Source organism: Nyctereutes procyonoides, unplaced genomic scaffold (genome assembly GCF_905146905.1).
Source record: "Nyctereutes procyonoides isolate TBG_1078 unplaced genomic scaffold, NYPRO_anot_genome, whole genome shotgun sequence".
In the NCBI taxonomy this organism is placed as follows: Eukaryota; Metazoa; Chordata; class Mammalia; order Carnivora; family Canidae; genus Nyctereutes; species Nyctereutes procyonoides.
The window spans coordinates 45,670,640-45,692,829 of record NW_026575126.1 but is presented as its reverse complement, the minus strand read 5'-3'; the positions used below and the strand labels follow the sequence as shown (position 1 = coordinate 45,692,829).

The following is a 22,190-nucleotide window of genomic DNA, read 5'->3' as shown; positions in this document are numbered from 1 at the left end:
ACACCCAGGCACCCCTCTTTTTGATAATGAAGATTTGCCAGCAACAAACTTTATCTGAAAAAAACTTAATTTTGCTTTCACTTTTGAAAGATATACTTGGTGGATATAGAATTCTAGGTTAAGGGTTTCTTTAGCCTCTCAATGATGTCATTTGACTATCATTTGGTTTGCACAGTTCCAATTGATAAAACTGTGAATTCTTTGTTCTTCTCTATATTTTATGATATAAAAAAAACTTTTTTAAGAAAAAAAAATTTTTTTTTGTTTGCTTTTAAGGTTTTTCTCTTTATCCCTGGTTTCCAGAAATGGAGACTATGATGTATCTTGATATGATTTTCTTTGTATTTATCCCGCTTGGAATTTATTGAAGTCCTCAATTATGTGGATTTGTACTTTTCATTAAATTTAGAAGGCTTCTGACCATACAATTATGGTGGATCACTTGATTTTATCCCACATTCATTTAAAGTTTGATTCCCTTTTCCTAGCCTTCTTTTTCTCTTTTTAATCCTCCTTTAAATTGGATAGTTTCTTTCCAAACTATTTGGTCAGGTACTATTTCCTCCAGTTTACCAATTTGTTTTGTCCTTCTTCAGTGTGTAATAAGCTGTTTATATTCCATCCATGGAACTTTAAGTATTTTCTTTTTAAAAATTTGGTTCTAGGGCAGCCTGGGTGGCTCAGCAGTTTAGTGCCATCTTCAGCCCAGGCTGTGGTCCTGGAGACCTGGGATTGAGTCGCACATCAGGCTCCCTGCATGGAGCTTGCTTTTCCCTCTGCCTCTCTCTCTCTCTCTCTCTCTCTCTGTGTGTCTCTCATGAATAAATATATAGAATTTTAAAAAATTTTTGGTTCTCTTTTATATCTTTTATTTCATTATGTTGTTTACTTTTTATCTTTGAGCATATTTCTTTCTTTTTTAAAGATTTTATTTATTCATGAGAGAGAGAGAGAGAGAAAAGCAGGCAGAGACACAGGCTGAGGGAGAAGCAGGCTCCATGCAGGGAGCCTGATGCGGGACTCGATCCTGGGGCTCCAGGATCATGCCCTGGGTCAAAGTTAGGTGCTAGGGCAGCCCGGGTGGCTCAGCAGTTTAGCGCCGCCTTCAGCCCAGGGCGTGATCCTGGAGTCCTGGGATCGAGTCCCACGTCGGGCTCCCTGCGTGGAGCCTGCTTCTCCCTCGGCCTGTGTCTCTGCCTCTCTCTCTCTCTTCTCTGTGTATTCTCATGAATAAATAAATAAAATCTTAAAAAAAAAAAAAAGTTAGGTGCTAGACCACTGAGCCACCCAGGGATTCCCTCTTTCTTCTTTTATTACATTTTTAAAATTTTATTTTTCTATGTAATCTTGGCCCCCAGTGTGGGGCCCGAACTCATGTCCTCAAGATCAAGAGTTACATGCTTTACTAACTAAACCAGCCAAGTATCCCACTTTGAGCATATTTCTATCAGCTCCTTCAAAGTCCTGGTCTGCTAGTTGTCATCTCTGTTGTTTCTGAGTTTGTTTCCATTGACTGATTTTTCTCCTGGTTATAGATTCCATTTTTTGTCTCTGTATCTCTAGTGATTTTTTAAAATTGGATGATGGATATTATAAATTTTAAATGGTTGTGGGTTGAATTCCGTTCTCCAGAACACAGTGGGCTTTGTGTGATAAGCTATTGAGTTATATGTAGTTCAATTTGATCCTTTCAAAGTTTGTTTTTAGGTTTTTTTTTTTTTTAAAGATTTTATTTATTTATTCATAAGAGTCAGAGAGAGAGAGGGAGAGAGAGAGAAAGGCAGAGAAAAGCAGGCTCCACGCAGGTAGCCTGACGTGGGACTCGATCCTGGGACTCCAGGATCACGCCCTGGGCTGAAGGCGGTGCTAAACCGCTGAGCCACCCAGGCTGCCCTGTTTTTAGGTTTTATTAGGGTAAGGCCATAGTTGCCTTTGTTCTAAGATGAGTTTACACCCAGGTATTCAGTAAGAATCTGGCACTACAGCTGGTCAGAACTGAACATTTCTCACCCCTGAGCATAAAGCTCTTTGGTCATTCTTTGCCAATATTTATGGGGTTTTACTCTATGCATGTGGGGCTTAATACTTCAGAGCAAAGACTCAAGAGGACTCTATGCTAACCTCTTGGGAGTTTTTTTCTGAGTGCCTTCCTCATCCTGATGTTATGCTCTTCCCCTTCATTCTAGTTGCCTCAGCCTCTCTGAATGCCAATCTCTCTCTCTTGACCTCAATAAGACAGCCACGCTCTGCCAGACATTCTCTGCTTGGCAGTTCCTCCACTGTACCACAGTCTAGGAAGAAAGCTAGGGCAATCCATACAGTTCATCTCACTTATTCCCTTCTCTCAGGGACTGTAGTCCTATACTGCAATATCTGAAAAGGTTTTTTTTTTTTTTTATTACATCTTATTTAGTTTTCTAGTTGTTTATGGCAGAAAAGTTATGTCTGGGCTCTTTACTCCCATTACTACTCTCTCAAAATACGTTTATAACTTTTTTCTCATTACATTACTAACATGTTTACATCAACACGTGTACTTCTTCTACAACGTTATTTTTAATGGTTGAATACTGCTGTACCATATAAATCTAATTTGTGTAATTAGTCCTTTATTTCTAGAAATTTAAGGGTTTCCAAAGTTTAATTTTTCACAAATAGCACTGTGATGAACATTTTCATACTTCCCTATATACTTAACCTTAGTTTCTTTAGGTAACTATTCAAAGAATTTGGGGGTCAAAGGCTTGTATATTTCTAAAGTTTCTGATGTTGACAAAATACCTCCCCAGAAAGATTTATACTCCCATTCAGAATATGGAAACTTACAGTTCCTTTAAAACTCTTCAGTGGAAAATCTGCTGCATTAATTTAGTATTTGGGGGGTAAAGTATACTATAGGCTAAGCACTGTACTAAAAGGATGGAAAGTTACAGATTAGGAAGTCTGATGCTGCTGAAAAGAATCTCAAGTCCTCTCAGGAAGACAGATGAAAAGAAACAATTACAGAGCAATGTAATACAGCTATAATCTAGGTGTGCACTAAATACCAATGGTAAGGAGAACCTAGAAGTAACAGTACAATCTAAGTGTCTAATGGGAGTATGAAAGGATGATGAGTGGGGTCATCAGACACACCTGGGGAGAGACAGAGAGGACAGCATTCCTGGCAAAGATAACTATGCAGAGGTGGTAAGGAGAGGAGAAGCATTACCTATTGAGAAGCTATTAAGGCACAGGTAAGGAATTTGTAGAACATAAGCTAGAAAATTTTTCAGGGTCTAATTCATTAAGGAGTCTGTCTTGCTAAAGAGTTTGGATTTTATCCTACAGATAAAAGCAAAATCAGATATGTCTATAGGAAGGAGCGTTTCAGTGGCAGCTTGGGAGACTCAAAAGAAGCAGTTTAAGTTAGGGCAGAAAAATTGGTTACTTGCTAAGTTATGGCAGTAGAATAGGCAAAAAGTGATGGAATTCTGAAATAAGGAAATACATGGACCAGACCTGTTAGCTTTAAAGGAGACAGAATTGGTGGCCTTGAAAACTGACTGCACAGTGGAATGAGGCAGATCAAAGAGTCCAAAGTGACTCTTTCATGTCTAGCTTAGGGAAGCTGGGCCAGCTGGTGATACCATTCATCAAGGAATATGGGAACAGCCCAGGTTCAACCTGACAAACCATACCTTTGTTCAGAACTGGACACTCTACAAGGTGAACAGATCCACGCTGTTATGAGTCAGCAGCATGTCCAACTGTTAGATTTCAAACTAACCCCCCCCCCCAAGTTAGAGGGTCTGATTTATTAAGCACTGAATGGATCGGTGTTCCTACTTTTTATTTTACTGTATCTCAAATCCTGTACTCTAGAGTGTGGAAATGATTTAATAATCTTAATGAAAAAGTAACTGTTTATTCTAGATTCCCAATTCATTTGTCAAATTTATATTTCTCATTTTCATCAGGAAACTGGAAACTGAAGGGTTTTTTAATTATATCATGAGGTACCTGGAGATTCCTATGGTTCTAACCTTTGTTTGAATCCACAGTTGAAAGGGGAGAAGGAATTGGCTATGTATTTCCTATGGTACTCTCCATTTTTAAGTATTATATACTTTTCAATGCTAAAAAAGTGATATTCTAAGATTTTTATCAAGAGTATCAAGAACATTCAAGGGCAATTATTAAGAGATGAAACTTTATAACTTATAACTAGCTCCAGATGACTTTAATTTTACCTCTTCCTGTTTAAATCTAAGAAAGAGGGCCCTGTAATCATTCTTCTTCTACATTTTTATATTATGCCCTAGTACCCTCTCATAGTATTAATGATCTAAAGAAAAAAGGTGTGTACCAGAAATGAGATTCATAATAGCCCCAAACAACCCAGCTATCTTTCAGTGAGTGAACACATAAACTATTATACATCTATACTATGGAATACCACTCAACAACAAAAAGGAATGCTACTGATATGCAACTTTGATGACCCGTGGGGGAATTATGCTAAGGAAAAGAGGCCAATCTCAAAAAGATACACACTGTATCATCATATAACACCCAAGGATAGTTGTGTAATTTGATTGTGGTGACCATTCCATCAATCTATACATGATAAAACTACATACAGCTATACACACACACACATTAAAACAAACTTTATAAATGGGTCAAATGCTTTTTGAACAGTCACCTTCCCTCTTTCTTAAAAAGAAACACTTACTTTTGTTGTACTTTGATAAGGCTTCTTTTGTCACATCAACCACAGAATCAAATTTCTTCTTCTCTACAGCCTGAAAAGTTGTTAAAAAACTAAGATTTTGCCTCAGTAGCACAAAATATTTTTGAAAAAGAAAACACAGATTTTAAATTACCATTTATAAGCTGGGAGATTATCCTGTAAATTCTTACAGTTTAACACTATTAGGAGAGAGAAGGTCATGAAATACTATATGGTTTCTGCGAATACAACTAGGCAAAGTGTGAGTTAGTTTGGTAAATAAGTAGTCTTTTGAAATATGTTTGTCACTGTTTGCTTTAATGTTTAAGCTAGACTGGAAACTGGGTATACTAACTAGTCAAGCATTAATTTCACAGACAATGAATCTCCCAAACAACGAATGACAAAACTAAGTCCATCTTTCCCGGGTAGCAACACTAAAGTTCCCAGAAAACGAACATACTCAAATGAACAACATTCAGAGGCAATATTTATTACCTACCGTAACTTCTGTTTCAGCACGAAGTGAATTGTTAGAATTTCCTGATGTAGTTTTTCCAGTATCTGAAAGAAAATTATTAAAATATCAACATTTGGCAAATTTATTAAGCTATTAAATATTTATGAACTTTATAACATATGAATGCTGAAACAATAATAATGAGGATTCTCATTAACCATTTATTACATAATCACAAAAATGTAATTCAATTGACATCTATTCTAAAGACCAAGGAACCAATTGAAACAAAAAAAAATGTAATTTGAGTTTAAAAGATTTTGTCCTGTAACTTTACAACTATATTAGTTTTTCTGAAAATCCATCTGTAAATTAATATGTAAATTAATATGGCATTTGAATTTTTTTTATTTATTTATGATAGTCACACACAGAGAGAGAGAGAGGCAGAGACACAGGCAGAGGGAAAAGCAGGCTCCATGCACCGGGAGCCCGACGTGGGACTCGATCCCGGGTCTCCAGGATCACGCCCTGGGCCAAAGGCAGGCGCCAAACCGCTGAGCCACCCAGGGATCCCTAATATGGCATTTGAGAAAACGGACTTGGAAATGTAGTTTTTCTTTTTCTTTTTTTTTTTTTTTAACATTTTATTTATTTATTCATAGAGACACAGAGAGAGAGAGAGGCAGAGACACAGGCAGAGGGAGAAGCAGGCTCCATGCAGGGAGCCTGATGTGGGACTCGATCCCGGGTCTCTGGGATCATGCCCTGGGCTGGAGGCGGCGCTAAACCCGCTGAGCCACCAGGATGCCCAAATGTAGTTTTTCTTCATAGTATCTCTAAATCAGACTCTGGAGATAGCTGAGGGGCATTCTATCTAGAACAGGAGAAAAACCTCAGATAAATGCTTATTATCCCTTGTAACTATCTGATTCACGATCTTAACAGTCCAAGCCTTGGGGGCAATTGAATAGCTATGTAAGTGATGGGAAAGCTTTCTGAAATCAAGATACAAATACTCTAAAATAGTTAACAAAGAAAAGGAAATGGGGAATTTTGAATGAGAACTTATAGGCCAACAAGAGAGCCATTTTAAGAGAGAGGAACTTTATTAGAAACCTGAGGTTAAAGACTTTTACGTAAATGTAATAAGACAGAAACACCAAAGAGGAACAAAGTACTCTCAAAAAGCCAAAAGTTAAAACAAATAAAAGATGCTAAAGAATAGTCAAACTTTAAATCTTAAGATAAAACAAACATAAACATGAACCAAAGTATTACCATCATCACAGGCCACAGCAAACAGAGAAGAATAATGTATATGAAAGGTTAAGTAGTTTTCTAACTTACAAATCCATTAAGCACAGTAAACAAACAAAAGGTCATAAATTGATAAACACAAGGGTAAAAAACTCCTCAATTATAGTTAGGAAATCATTTATTTGTTCAGATATTAATCACAGATATAAATTAAAACATTTTTGAAAGTAGAGTTTTTTATTGAAAGATAATGTTCAATTCTCTATTTTAGACAAATACTGACTTGAAGCTTTCTAATTTCATAGATCATATTTTAATCAACTTAAGATACCTGTTGGATTTGATGTAATTGGAGTTGTCAAATTAGGACTTTCCAGAGAAATCAACATAACATCATCGTTACTAAAATGATAAGAAAATTAAAAACAAAAATAAACTAAACATGTATTATCAAGTTGAAACATGTAATTAATGGTTAGAATTCTTCTGACTTAACATTTCATAACTGACATGTTTTAATCTAACAATTGTGGTGGAGAATTGGAGATAAAACTAAATGCCCAAAAAACCCTATGTGTTGCCAATTATATGACCAAAAGTGTCCAATATAGTGGATCCTTAAAACTTACTAGAAACTCATTTACAATGAATCCAAATATATAACCTATAAGCATTCAATACACATAAATGTACAAAATATGCAAAAGTCACTCTAGCACATATACTTGCCTTCATGAAAATGAGAAGTGTAATTGAAAAAAAAACAGTAAGACACTTTGACTCTTACACAGGACTGTAAAAAATAAGGCCGTTAAAAAATTAGTCCTGCCACAATTCTACGTTACATCACTACAGTAGAAATACTGACCACATACTTACTAAACTAAGCAAAGATGGTAAATGACAATGATTATGATTACTGCTCCCATTTGACCCTGACTCCACTTTCATGAGTTTGACATTCACATCAGAATCTTTGTTAAGAAGATCTTGACACAGATTTCATGGAGCCTATAAAATTGCTAGATGAATTTTCTATGCACAGAGTTATACCACTTTCTTATAGATGTTTTTAATTTTTAGCTTTTGTATTTAGGTCTATGATCCACTTCAAATTATTTTTGTATATGGTGTGAGGTAGGAAGGGAGGTTCACTCTTCCCCTCTGGATATTCCTGCAACAGCTGTTGAAAAAAAACTATCTTTTCTTCAACAAATTACCTTGGCATCTTCATTGAAAACCGATGGATGATAGAGAATAGTCTCTAATCTGTCCATCGATTTGGTAGGTCTCTCCTAAGACAACACTATTGTCTTAATTACTTTAACTTTATAGAAGTCTTAAACTTAGGTAGTGTCTTCCAACTTTGTTTCTAACACTGTTTTCCTCTTGTAGGTCTTCAACAACTCCATTTCCTATAAGTTTTTAATCAGCTTGTTACTTTCTCTTTTAATTGTTTATTTTTTTATTTTATTTATTTATTTTTTTTTTATTTATGATAGTCAGAGAGAGAGAGAGAGGCAGAGACACAGGCAGAGGGAAAAGCAGGCTCCATGCACCGGGAGCCCGATGTGGGATTCGATCCCGGGTCTCCAGGATTGCGCCCTGGGCCAAAGGCAGGCGCTAAACCGCAGCACCACCCAGGGATCCCAGCTTGTTACTTTCTATTTAAAAAAGGCTGCCAAGATTTTGATTTAGATTGCATTAAATGTACAAAATGATTTGGGTGATGTAACATCAATAATGAATTCTCTGATTTGTAAACATGACATATCTCACCAAATATTTAAGTCTCCTTTCATTTTTCTCAACTTTTTATATATTTAAAAATTAAACTATTTTAAGAACAGTTTTAGGTTTATAGCAAAATTAACTGGAAGGTACAGAGCGTTCCCATAAACCTACTATCTCTAACCAACTGCCCCACGCATGCTTCCCCACCAAAATCCTACACCACAGGTATGCTTGTTGCAAAGAATGAACCTACACTTGATACATCATCATCACCATCATGATCAAACTCCACAGTCTACTACAGAGTTCACTCTTAGGGTATACATTCCACATACTATAAATGTACAACGATATATATTCATCATTACAGTATCACACAGAATAGTTTCTCTGTGATAAAAATCCCTTTGCTCTGCCTATTCATTCCTCCCCATTAAGCCCTGGCAGTATTGGATCTTTTTATGGTCTCCATTGTTTTGCCTTTTCTAGAATGTCATGTACTTGGACTCATACAGTATGTAGCCTTCTCACTCTAATCTTTTTCGTTTTGTAATATGCATTTAAGTTTCCTGTGTCTTTTCATAGCTCATTTCTTTTTTAGTACTGAATAACATTCCATTGTCTCAATGTAATGATTTATTTATCCATTCACCTACGGAGGGACATCTTGGTTGCATCCGAGTTTTGGCAATTATGAATAAAATTGCACTGTATAGGATTCTCCTCTCCTTTCTTAGCCTATCAATTCTACTTCCTTTTTGCAATATACATTTACAGCTAACTCAAGTCCACTTTCAAATAATACTATCCGGCTTCACAAATAAGTGAAGTACCTTCCTTTTCCATTTCTTTTATACTATCCACCTTTTTTCCCTACTTTTTTCATTGAAGCCCTTTGCAAATAGTTTTTTTCAAAATTCTTGGTCTGATAATGTGAACATTTCTGTCATATCTGACTCTGCTTCTGATGCTTATTTAGTCTCTTCAAATTGTGGGGGGGGGTTGCCTTTTAGTATGTTTTATGGTATTTTGTTGAACAGTGGACATGATGCACTAGGTAAAAGGAATATGATAAATGGGCCTTTAGTAACGTAGTGGCTCTACTAATCCTATGATTAGCTCTGTCTTCATGGGTTTATTTGTGTGATGAGTACTATATAGCAACAAGAATGAATAAATTATTGCAGCTAAGCAACAGCACAGGTGACCCTCATAACACAGTGTTGGGCAAAAAAGACACCTAAGAGTTCAGAGTATGACTCCATTTATATAAACATGAAAACTAAACAAAAACAATTTATAAGTAAGCCTACACCCCTGGAGTGTAAACTTCACCAGTGCTTCTCGACTGCCTGTCTGCTTTAGGTGGGACAGAATGGATGGAGGAGTTGGGGATTCACTTCCTCCATGTGGAAGGCTAGCGGGAGCAGGAGTTGGGCTCTAGTAGTAGTTTCTCCCTAGGACAGGCCTTGTTAAGAACAGAGTGGTCTGGTACATTTCAAAGGCTCCTTTCACCAACTGGCTGCTGCAGGCGGGAGGTATTTTCTCCAGGATTCACTGTAAGGACCTGGTAGCGCTCCTGGAGGTAAAACAAAATTATGGGCTCCCCTGGAGTTTTTAACTCTTGATGTGTCTATCAAGGCAAATAAGTTTAGGTTTTCCTAAACTGGCACTGGTTCCCATGGAAGTTTCTGCTTTTGGGTTTCTGCTCTCGTTCCCAAATGTTGTGATTATCATTTCTGCCTCTGTCGTCGCTCCAACTTTGGAGGCAGTGTTTTGCTCAGTGACTTTACTTATCTAACGGATTTAAAAGGAGGTGCTGGTTTTTTCAGTTTGTAAGACTCCTTATGTGCTAGATCACAAATCTGAAATCTACTTTGTAGTTTTGAGGTTAGGTCTTACAGATATTTTGATAATCTTATCTCTCTGTATATCATGTTCTTTAATGTTATTGTAAATAGTATTGATTTAAAATTTTAAATTCCAACTATTTGTTGCCTATATACAGAAAAACTATAAATAGTATGATTTATATATCCTCCCACATAATATACAGGAATAGTATGATGTACACATATATATACACAGAAATATATTTTCTATTACCCACATGTTTATAATATCCAGCACTCTTCATCTCTTTACCTTTGCAAATTTCCATCTAGTTTTATTTTCCTTCTTCCTGTAAAACTTCCTTTAACAATTCCTGCAGTGCAGGTCTCCTGCTGATGTATTCTCCACACATGCCCCCCCCCACCTTTTTTTTAGTGTGAAAATGTGTTTTCCCCTACATGTCTGAAAGATATTTTCACAGAGTATAGAAATTTTAATGGGTAGTTTTTCTTTCAATGTCTTAGAGATGTCCCTGTATTTCAATGCTTTAGAGATGTCTTTTAGTTTAAATAGTGCTCAAGAAGTCTCTTGGTCTTATCTTTTTACTCCTTTCTGTATGATGAGTCTTTTCTCTCTGGCTGTTTTTAAGATTTTCTTGTCACTACTGGCTTTCACCAGTCTGATTATGTGGTTTTCCTTTAATCTTTATAACTTTTTTTTTTTTTTAACATTTGTGGGTTTTGAATTTTTAACAAATTTGGAAAATTTTTAGATTTAACATCTTTGCTCCCTTCTCCCAACTGGTGAAACTTCAATGATTTTATATATATATATATTAGACTCCTTGATACTGTTCCAAAGGTCTTTGCTGTTCTGTTCATTGTTTTAGTCTTTTTTCTCCCCATGCTTTTGTTTAAAGTTTATATTGCTATTCCACTGTCTTTAAAAATCAGTAATTACCTATCCTGTTGTTAATCCTAATCAATGTACTCTTGACTCTTCAGTTTTTGTCTTTTTCATCTCTAGAAGTTCAATTTTTCTTTTTAACATCTTCTATTTTCACATTTTCCTTTTTACTGTTGGGACATGAACACTATCCTGATAATAGGTGCTTTACCTCATTGTTGTCCATCAAACATATTGTTTCTAGCATATCTGTTTTCTCATTGCTATATTTTGCTACTTTACATGCCTGGTAATTTTTGATTAGATGCCAGACATTGTAAAATTCACACAAATGATGGATGATGTTTCATTCTTTCAAAGAGTGCTGGACTTTATTCTGGTATGCAGTTAAATTACTCAGGATTAGTTGTATCCTCTGTATTCTTTTAGCTTTTCGGGAGTAGGCCCACTGCAGTCCTTAGTCTAGGACTAGGTCACCCTCACTATTATGTCTACCTAAGGACTCTTTACTGTTACTCCATATTATAAGTTTTTTCATTATAGCTAGTAGGGAAAACAAAATGTTCCCAGCCCTGTACAATATCCAAGACATGTTTGGTCTTCTTTTCAATGTTTTTTTTCCCTGGCCTCTTGTAGTTTCAGTCTTTGCATGCATAGATCTGTATGCAGCCAATGATTTAAGAGGTTCTCTTTGGAGATCAACAGAGTTCTACCTTTACACAATTTGCTTTCTTCATTGTTCCTCCGCACAAAGTCTTAGCCAACTCAGACTCCCCAATCTCTGATCTAAATGTGGTAAGACCTCTAAGGCTGTTTGAGCTCTTCCTGCCCTTGTCCTTCAACCTGTGAAATGCCTCCAGGGAGTAATCTTGAACAATGGTAGAGTGCATTTCACACTTTTCCTTCTCCCAGGGAGAGAGTTTTTGCTCCCTGTTGAACAATGTCTGCACACAATTCTTTTTTACTTTGGTTTTCTACTTGTTGACAACAAAAGAACAATTCCTGTAGCAATTAATATTTCATGGGCAGAAGCATTTTCTACACGTTCATTTTAGTTTTCTGAAATCAACTGGTTTTCATGCACATTTTATTTTTTTCATGCACATTTTAAAACATATTTAATTCAATAATTTTTCCCAAATTTATTAGTAAGAAATTCTAATAGCCATTATTTCTAAGTTCAGTAAACAAAGACAAAATGTTTAGATCTAAATTTTATCAAGAATATTCCATTCTTCTATTTTTGGTCTCCAACAAAACTTACAAAGTTTATTTTATATATGTTTTTTTTTTCCTACTAGTAATAGTCATCATATGGCTGGAAGACTGATGACTATATTTTGTTGCTTAATTATAAACAATTCTTTTCAGATGTTCATTACACTGTAGTCAAAATCTCCTATCAATCTCAAAATTCTTCATTTAACATTTCTAAAATATTTCTAATATTTTATTTTTTAAAAGTTTCTTTAAGTAATCTCTACTCCCAACGTGGGGCTCAAATGTATAACTCCAAGATCAAGTGTCACATGCTCCTCCAACTGAGCCAACCAGGTGTCCCAATATTTCTAGTATTTTTAAATTTTTATTTTTATTTTTTTTAATTTACGATAGTCATACAGAGAGAGAGAGAGAGAGAGAGAGAGAGAGGCAGAGACACAGGCAGAGGGAGAAGCAGGCTCCATGCACCGGGAGCCCGACGTGGGATTCGATCCTGGGTCTCCAGGATCGCGCCCTGAGCCAAAGGCAGGCGCCAAACCGCTGCGCCACCCAGGGATCCCCCAATATTTCTAGTATTTTAAGTATTTCTGCTTGCTGCTATAGTACATCAAATATAGTATTATTTAGGAGTTTAAGAAACCAAGCAGAAAGACCTTAAAGAGCAGAGTGGAATTTCTGGTTTTCTTATTGGGCTGAGGCAGTAAAGAGGGACCCATCAAGGTGGAGGGATCCTAGTGACTGCTCCAGGTTTTCAGCTGGGAATCCATGGAGGTCTATGTCTTAAGAGCCACAGTGAACTAGGGGTAGGAGCCTTACCACAGTAACAACAAGCCTCAATTTATACCTTTCCCTAAGTATATTAGGTGACCAGGTCATACTCTGCCAGAGAAAATAAACCTTGTGTACAGTAAGATATTTCATAGCCTCACCAATTTTTCAGAAATTATCAAGCATGCCAAAAGACAGACTCAAATGACCAGAAATGAACAGAAAAACAACAGAAATCATTATATAGATGATCCTGAAGCTAGGGTTATAAAACATGCACATTAAAAAGTAGAAATTATGAAAAAAAAGACTACAGTGAAATTAGGAAGTCAATTCACATAAAGACAATATTAGAAAAGTGGAAAGACTTGGAATGGAAAAAGATACTTATAGTAAATATATAGACAAAAAACTTAAGATAGGCAAGTCAAAGGGAAAACACAAAAGTCTTGAGAAATGTCATAAAAGGTATCAAAATGACTATCATAAAAATGTGCTTACCTTCATTATTAGAAGGAAATACAAATTAAAGCTAATATATGGGAGCCCCTGGATGGCTCAAATGGTTGAGCATCTGCCTTTGGCTCTGGTCATGATCCCGGGGTCCTGGGATCCAGCTCTGCATCACTGGGCTCCTTGCTCAGCAGGGAGTCTGCTTCTCTCTCTCTCCCACCTCCCCTGTTCATGCTTGCTCACACTCTCTCTCAAATACATATATAAAATCTTACAAAAACAAAACAAAACAAAACTCAGTACATGATGCTATATACATAAATAACAGTGTGGCTAAAGCAAGAAAGGCAGCTAATATTAAGTGATGACAAGGACATGGAAGAACAAAAAACCTCATTATACTATCTAATGGGAATGTAGGTTTGGTATGATCTCTCCTTGGTAAAGTGTTTGGTAATATCTATTAAACCTCAAAATATACATATTCTATGACCTATCAATTCCATTCCTAGGCAAGTGTCCAACAGAAATGTATGTGCATTCACCAAAAGACAAGTGACGGAATGTTCACAACAGCACTTCTCAAATTTTTCCAATCTGCAAACAACCTAGATGCCCAGTTGTGAATAAGCAAACTGAGGTTTATTTGTGTGATGAGTACTATATAGCAACAAGAATGAATAAATTATTGTAGCTAAGCAACAGCACAGGTGACCCTCACAACACACAGTGTTGGGGCAAAAAAGACACCTAAGAGTTCAGAGTATGACTCCATTTATATAAACATGAAAACTAAACAAAAACAATTTATGGTGTTAAAGCTCAGATAATGGTTACTTAGGTCAATGTGGTAGGGGTGGGACATGAGGCAAATTAGATGCCACTAATTTGATCTGGGAGATATTTACAAAATGTGTTTGTCAAAATTTGCCAAGGGATATGCTCAGTTTGTGCAGAGTTCAGTGAGTATTATTCTATTAACTTTATTTAAAAAATTATACACATATAAGGCATGTGTTTGTGTATATAAAGTTGTTACTATTTATCCCAAGAAATTTTCTTTTTTAATTTTTATTTACTTAGGATAGTCAGAGAGAGAGAGAGAGGCAGAGACACAGGCAGAGGGAGAAGCAGGCTCCATGCACTGGGAGCCCGATGTGGGATTCGATCCCGGGTCTCCAGGATCGTGCCCTGGGCCAAAGGCAGGTGCCAAACCGCTGCGCCACCCAGGGATCCCTATCCCAAGAAATCTATCTGCAAACTAAAGACTGAAATTTTATGAGCATATGATACACTACTTTTACAAAACTGTTCCACTGACTGCTACCAATGATGGCTGTTATTTTTGTATTTTTAAGACTTAACTTATTTATTTTAGAGAAAGAGAGAGTGAGAGAGCAAGTGGTGGGGGAGGGGCAGAGGGATATATATATATATATATATATATATATATATATATATATAGAGAGAGAGAGAGAGAGAGAGAGAGAGGAAGAAAAGTATCAAGCAGATTCTCCACTGAACTTGGAGCCCAATGAGGAGCTAGATCCCATGAGCCTGAGATCATGACCTGAGCTGAAATCAAGAGTTGGACACCCAACTAATTGAGCCAGCCAGGCACCCCAAGGGCTGTTCTTTTTTTAAACTTTTTTTTTTTTTTTTTTTTTAAGAAAGCAAGAGTGTATGAACATAGGCAGTGGGTGGAGAAGGAGAGAGAAGTTCTGATGCCCAGTGCAGAATGACACAGGGCTCAATCTCATGATCTGAGCTGAAGTCAAGAGTCAGATGCTTAACCAACTGAGCTACCCAGATGCCCCAATGATGGTTATTTTTTAAATGAACCATATCAGGGAAGAAAACCAAAGACAGGGATGATTTTCATATTCATTCTAGATATACCTATGTTTTCTACCTGCATTTTTACCTTAGAGAAAAATTTGTGTCTAAAATGAGTAATTATAAATAAATAAATAGATAAATAAAATGCTTACACTTCTCAATCCAACCATTACAGACATAGTTGTGGCATTAATTCCTTCAATACTCGGGGTTAACAGAAAAAGCAAGTATAAAACCTCCTGGCTTTCTCTAGAGTTGTAATAATAGTGGGAACAATATGTTTTTGTTTTCCTTTTTAAAATTCCTTATTTCTTAAATATTTTTTGAAAAATTTTAAATCATAAAGTAGTATATAAATTGTTACACAGAACAGCTATGATGGAACCCCTATACTTGAACAATTTGAGAAGGTATTATTTACAAAATTTTTAAGAAATGTAACTTTATATGTATTTGATAGTGTATGTGTGTACACACACATATATCTATCTTTGAAGACATCAGAAAGCTGTGGTAGAAGACAACTTAAAGAACTGAGATTCCAGAGAGAGAGTGTATATAGAAGTGGGCTAGACACTTGCCACTGGTGTTCCTCTTAGGGCGTCTGTCAACTAAACCATTCAGGAATACCGAGAAGCCCGGCAGATGGTGGCTGATATCACAATGGACTGTATTGGGGAGGCAAAAATTGGAACATATGACCAGCAATAGAAGAGGAGCCAAAGGTAACATCCCAGTCTTTCTGGTGGAAGTCATAGAAGGCTATGCCATACATGGAGGATGGAGTAAAAATCAAAATAGATGGAGTCTTATAAAGACTGCAAATAAGCTTCAGTTCTGCTCAATTCCTGATTAGACTGAAATGTGTTATTTAACATAATGGCTTAAAAAATAAATATTTATTATTTCATTTTTTCTGGGTAATGTAATATGGAGCAGTATAGTTGGGGGATTTAGGCTCAGGATCGGTCATGAGGTTGCAGTCAGGATGATGGCAGGAGCTGCAATCAACTGAAGGCTCAATGAGGGCTGAAGGTCCTGCTTCCAAAATGGTTTACTCATGGCTGTTGGCAGAATGCCTTACCATGTGGGATTCTGCACAGGCTGCTTGATGTCCTCTAGTAACCTATGTTTGCTGCCATGTTAACATGGCAGTTAACTTGCCCCAGAGCAAGCAATCCAAGAGAGAAAAAGGAAGCTATGATGCTTTTTATGATGTGTTACATACTGTCACTTATGCCATATTCTATCTGCTGTCACTAAGTATAGCCCAAGACAAAAATTAGACTCCATTTTTTTTTTTAAAGGAAGAGTATATCAAAGAATGTGTGCCCATATTTTAAGACCATCAACAGAGTCTGTCCCTCTATCTGCTGCCTGCCAGAGTGTAGGGTAAATCTACTCTGGTGGAAGGTAACTTCATTGAGAATTTCTACAATTTTCAATACACAATGTTTAAGATTAAAATAAAAAAATTAGCAGTTACAATAAGAGGATAAAAATTTAAAAATACCAAATAGAAACAGAGCTCAGGGTGAGCTGGATACAATGGTCATAATAAATGGAACAGAAAATGACAGTGATTTAAATGTTCAACACATGGAGAAGATAAAGAATATCACCAGAGAACCTCAATCTATAGAAAAGAATACAACGGTGGGGTGCATAGGTGACTGTCGGTTAAGCATCTGATTCTGGATTTCAGCTCAGGTCATGATCTCAGGGTTGTGCAATCAAACCCAGTATCTGGCTTAGTGGGCTTAGCGTTCAGTGTGGAGCCTGTTTAAGATTTCCTCCCTCCCTCATCCTTTGTTCCTCCCCCACAGCTGGCAAATGCGAATGCCCTCTTGCTCTCTTAAAAAAATAATAATAATAATAAAATAAAATGGAAAGGGGAAGGGAAGAACTAAAAATTAAGCAAAAAGAAATTGACAATTTGATACATGGGTTTAACAGCCACTTGGATCCAGCTGAAGGGAACATTAATAAACTGGCAAACAGTGCAGTAGAAAATATCCAGACTGAAGGATGGTGTGCATATAATTAGAATACTGAAGGGGAGAAGTGATGGAGTGGTGCTGAAGGAATTTCTGAAGGATAATGGTGAAGAGTTTTCCAAAGATAATGGAAGACATAAAACCAGATTCATGAAAAACTGTGAGCCCCAATCAAGATAACTTAAAAAAACAAACATTAAATCCATGTCCCCACAAATAGCACCAAACAGTATATTAAGAAAAACCAAACAGAAGTAGAATATCTTAAAAGCATAAATACAGATATTATCTTCAAAGAAGCCACAATAAGAATGAAGCTAACTTTTCAACAGAAATTATAGAAATCAAGACATGTAATGATATCTTGCAAGTTCTGAAAGGAAATACCTACAATTCAATACTTATGTTAAAATATCCTTTAGAAATAAAGACAAAATAGAATTATTTCCAGACCAAAAAAACCTGACAGAATTTATCTTGAGCAAAACTAAAAAAAGAAGTAACAAAGTTCTACAGGCAGAAGGAAAATTTTCCCAGATGGAAATATATGAAGAGCAACAGGAAGGGTAAATATGTGGATAACTCTAAATGAATAATGACTATACAAAATTGTGATTTCATCTTCTGAGACTTAAAATATAGCTGACCTCCAACAACAAGGGTTCAAACTGTATATGGATTTTTTCTCAATGAATGAGGTGTAGTACTCAAGTGCATTTTCTCTTACAATTTTTAATATTTTCTTTTCTCTAAGTTATGTTACTATAAAAATGATGTATATACCATATAGCATATACAAAATGCTTAATTGGCTGTTTATATTATCAGTAAGGCTTCCAGTCAACAGTAGACTATTAAAAGTTAAATTCAAGGTGAATCAAAAATTACGTGTGAGTTGGTGCTGTGTTGTTCAATGGTCAACTGTAATATAAAATTGTGTGAAAACACACAAAAGATGGAGAGGAAGCAGTAAATGGAATTACAGGGTTTTAAGGTCAAACATTACCTACAAAATGGTCAAAGTAATTCATATTGGATTCTAATTATTAGAGTTGAGAATCAAAATCATGATTTTTTAAGGATAATTTCTAAAGAAACAATGAAAGATGTATAATTAATAAGTAATGGGAAAAGAAAAAAGATTAACCCAAAAGAAGGTTAAAATAGAGACAGACAGATAGGGGAAAAGGCCCATAAAATAGATGAAAGCAAGCAAGTGGTATGAACCCACACATCTCAGTGAGATTAGACAATCTAAATTTTCTAATAGACTTTTTGAATTGGATTAAAAGCACATGTATAGTTTAAGAAATAATTACAAAGCATATAGCCTGCCACTCAGATAAATAGTTTACATGATCAGCACTTCAGAAACACACACACCTCTATTCTGTATCATAAATTTCCTCCATAAATGGCATTTGTAGTGCTAAATTCTTTGTTTTGGAGATTTACTATTTACCCTTGACTTCCTACATAATGTACTTTCTTTCTGGCTATATTTGACCTTTAACTGAACAGAATCCTACTATTTGTGTCTGCTTTTCCATGTTTTTGGAGTAACTCATATTGCTGCTTGTGACCACAGTTTTTCCATTTCCACTAAAATACAGAATTCCTTTATAAGGACTTACTACAATGTAGTTTTCTTTTCAATTGTAGATAGGGTTTTTGTCATTCTAGTTTTTGATTACAAAAAATGCTAATGAACGTTCCTCTACATATATTTATTGCACATTTAGTGGATCAATATCAAAAGTGGGCCTGTGAGATCAAAGAATATTCAGATCTTAAATATTTTTAGATAATGCCATTTTTTTTAAGGATTTTATTTATTTATTCACAGAGAGAGAGGCAGAAACATAGGCAGAGGGAGAAACAGACTCCCTGCGAGGAGCCTGATGTTGGACTCGATCCCAGGACCCCAGGATCACAACGTAAGCCAAAGGCAGACGCTCAACCACTGAGTCACCCAGGTGCCTCTGCCAAATTTTTTCTAAAGCATTACACCAATTTACTGTTTTAACAAGAAAAATGTTAAATAAAATCAATTCCTGTTATTTCAAAACCTCACCGATACACCTGGTATTGTCAGATTTTAAAATGTTTTATTTTTCCTTACCAATATGAAAAGGCATCTCACTGTGGCTTTAATTTGCATTTCTGATTACTAATGAAGATGAGCACCTTTTCATATGTTTATTGGTCATTTGGAATTCCTCTTGTGAAGTAGATACACAAGTCTTTTTGCCCATTTTTCTTTTGTATTATCTGACTTTTTCTCATTGATTTAAAGTTCTTTATGTATACTCTGGGACCTGGGCCTCTAGAGGTTCTATGTGGTGCAAGTGTCTTTCTCACTTGATAGCCTATCTTCTCACTAAAATTACAGCAGCTTAAGAGAAGTTTCTAATTTTAATGTTGTAAAACTGATCAATTTTTTTTTTTATTGCAAAGGTATTTGTGTCTTAAGAAATCCTTCCTTAGGGATGCCTGGGTGGCTCAGGGGCTGAGCATCTGTCTGCCTTCAACTCAGGCTGTGATCCCGGGGTGCTGCGATGGGAGTCCCACATTGGGCTCTCTCTGTGTCTCTAGTGAATAAATAAATGAATAAATCCTTAAAAAAAAAAAAAAAGAAAGAAATCCTTCCTTATCCAACGTTCATGAAGATATTCTATATTACCTTGTAAAAGCTTTATAACTTTCCTTTAGATTTTGAATTCCTTAATCCACATATTGATTTTAATGTGGTCTGACATAGGGATCCAATATCTTTCATATTTCACTCAACATGAATACCAAAGTAACTACACCATTTACTAAATCAATCATTTCCTAAATGATGTACACCATATAACCTCCATCACATATCACACATACACATATGCATGGGTTTCTAGGTTCTCTGTGACCCTGCTCTATTTGTCTATCACTTGAATTGATGAATAACATCACAGTATTTTAATTGCTGTGGTTTTGTTGTGTCCTGACATCTGATAGAAAATTTCTTCATTTTAATTTCTCTAGTTTATGGATATCTTGGTCTCTTAATCCACTGCATTTATGTATACGTTTTAGAATCAAATTAGTTGTCAAGTTCCACAAAATTACACACTAGAAAACTGATTGAAATTGCACTCTATAAATTAATTTGAACAAAAGTGAAAACATTCTAATAAATACTGCATTGTCCAACCCATAAACATAGTTCATTTCGTCACTGAATTATTTTACTATCTCTTAAAGTTTTATAATTTTCTTCAATTATTACATGTTTTATTAAATGTATTCCTAGGTTTGGTGCTATAGTATTGGTATCATGTCCTTTCAAAACATTCTTTAATTCCCTAATTGTTTGTATCTGGTATATAGGAATATAATTTCTTATATATTTGAGAATGGCAGTCTTGCTAACGTCTTGTTAATCCTAATAATTTATCTGTAAGTTACTTTGGATTTCCTACATTATATACCTACCCCAATCATCCATGAATAGCAATAATATTTATTCCTTTTTTTCAATCCTTTCTATATTAACCTCTTTTTCTTTCATTAGCCAAGAGCCACAGTATAATGTTAAAGTGGTGACAGGAGGCATTCTTCTATTTTGTACTCAAAGGAAATACTTCCAATATTTGATCATCCGATCTCTCTTAGGGTTTTTGTGGATACTCTTTATCAGATTAAGGAAGTACCTCCCTATTCCAAGTTTGCCAAGAATTTGTTTTTAATCATAAATAAGTATTTATCAAATCTTCTATTGTGAGTTAATAATGATTCTTGTCCTAGAAAATTACATTACCTGATTTTTTTTTTTTTTTTTTTTTTTTACTGAACCAACCTTGCAGTATTCCTGAGACAAACTCAACTTTTATAGATTGTTGAACTTGGCTTTACTAGTGTCTTGTTTAGGATATCTACATCTATTTTATGGGTAAAAATGGATTGTAGGGATCCCTGGGTGGCGCAGCGGTTTGGCGCCTGCCTTTGGCCCAGGGCGCGATCCTGGAGATCCAGGATCGAATCCCACATCGGGCTCCCGGTGCATGGAGCCTGCTTTTCCCTCTGCCTATGTCTCTGCCTCTCTCTCTTTCTCTCTCTGTGACTATCATAAATAAATAAAAATAAAAAAAAAATTTAAAAAAAAATGGATTGTAATTTTCCATTTCTGTAAAATGTTAAAATTGATTTCAGTATCAGAGTATCACAGATATACTAGATTTTAGTATCTAGTCTCATAAAATGAACTGAAAAATATTCCCTCTTTTCTTATTCTTTGGAAATTTGTTTAAAATTGGTGTTCTTTCTTCAGTGTTTTAGAAAACTGACCATTGAATCCACCCATCAGGCTCAAGTTATATACTCCCTTGATAGCACAGCTGCCTGGGACAAGTTTCATAAATTGTAGGTTCTTCATTATAGAGCATAAGGTGGGTTGTTCATATCATAGATAGAAGCCACTGATAAAAATTTGACACATTAGTCCACAAAATGCTATTTTAATGGGGTCTTCACTTTTTTGCTTCTATCACTAACATTTTAGTTTTCTTTTCTGTCACTTTTTTGAGTTTCAACACACACATTAAGAAGTGGTAACAACATGGGCAGCCCAGGTGGCTCTGCAGTTTAGCGCCGCCTTCAGCCCAGGGCGTGATCCTGGAGACCAGGGATCTAGTCCCACGTTGGGCTCCCTGAATGGAGCCTGCTTCTCCCTCTGCCTGTGTCTCTGCCTCTCTCTGTCTCTCATGAATAAATAAATAAAATCTTAAAAAAAAAAAAAAAGTGGTAACAACAAAGACTCACTGAAATGTGACTCTTGCCTTCACAAACTAAATAAATGACTTCTTCATAGCAGCTTCCTGGTTCAAAACTAAAATGTAGGATTCAATACCATGCAATATTAGGATTTCTTTGGAAGAGTCAAAACTTCATGTAAATTCCTCAAAACCAAGGATATACTGCAGATGATACAGATTTGTAGACTTCATTTTGTCGCCTCCTTAAA

General features: G+C 35.8%; 1 protein-coding gene across 2 annotated transcripts in view; it reads right to left on the bottom strand.

The window, feature by feature from the left end:
* ATF7IP2 (activating transcription factor 7 interacting protein 2) overlaps positions 1-22,190 on the bottom strand; it is a 52,478-nt gene that overhangs the window by 5,335 nt on the left and 24,953 nt on the right. For both annotated transcript variants that reach the window (XM_055340263.1, XM_055340264.1), the window contains 3 exons: positions 6,766-6,836; positions 5,217-5,278; positions 4,718-4,787 (listed from right to left, as the gene is read on the bottom strand). In XM_055340263.1, coding sequence (XP_055196238.1) covers positions 4,718-4,787; positions 5,217-5,278; positions 6,766-6,836 — 203 coding nt within the window. The remainder of the gene's footprint in view (positions 1-4,717; positions 4,788-5,216; positions 5,279-6,765; positions 6,837-22,190) is intronic.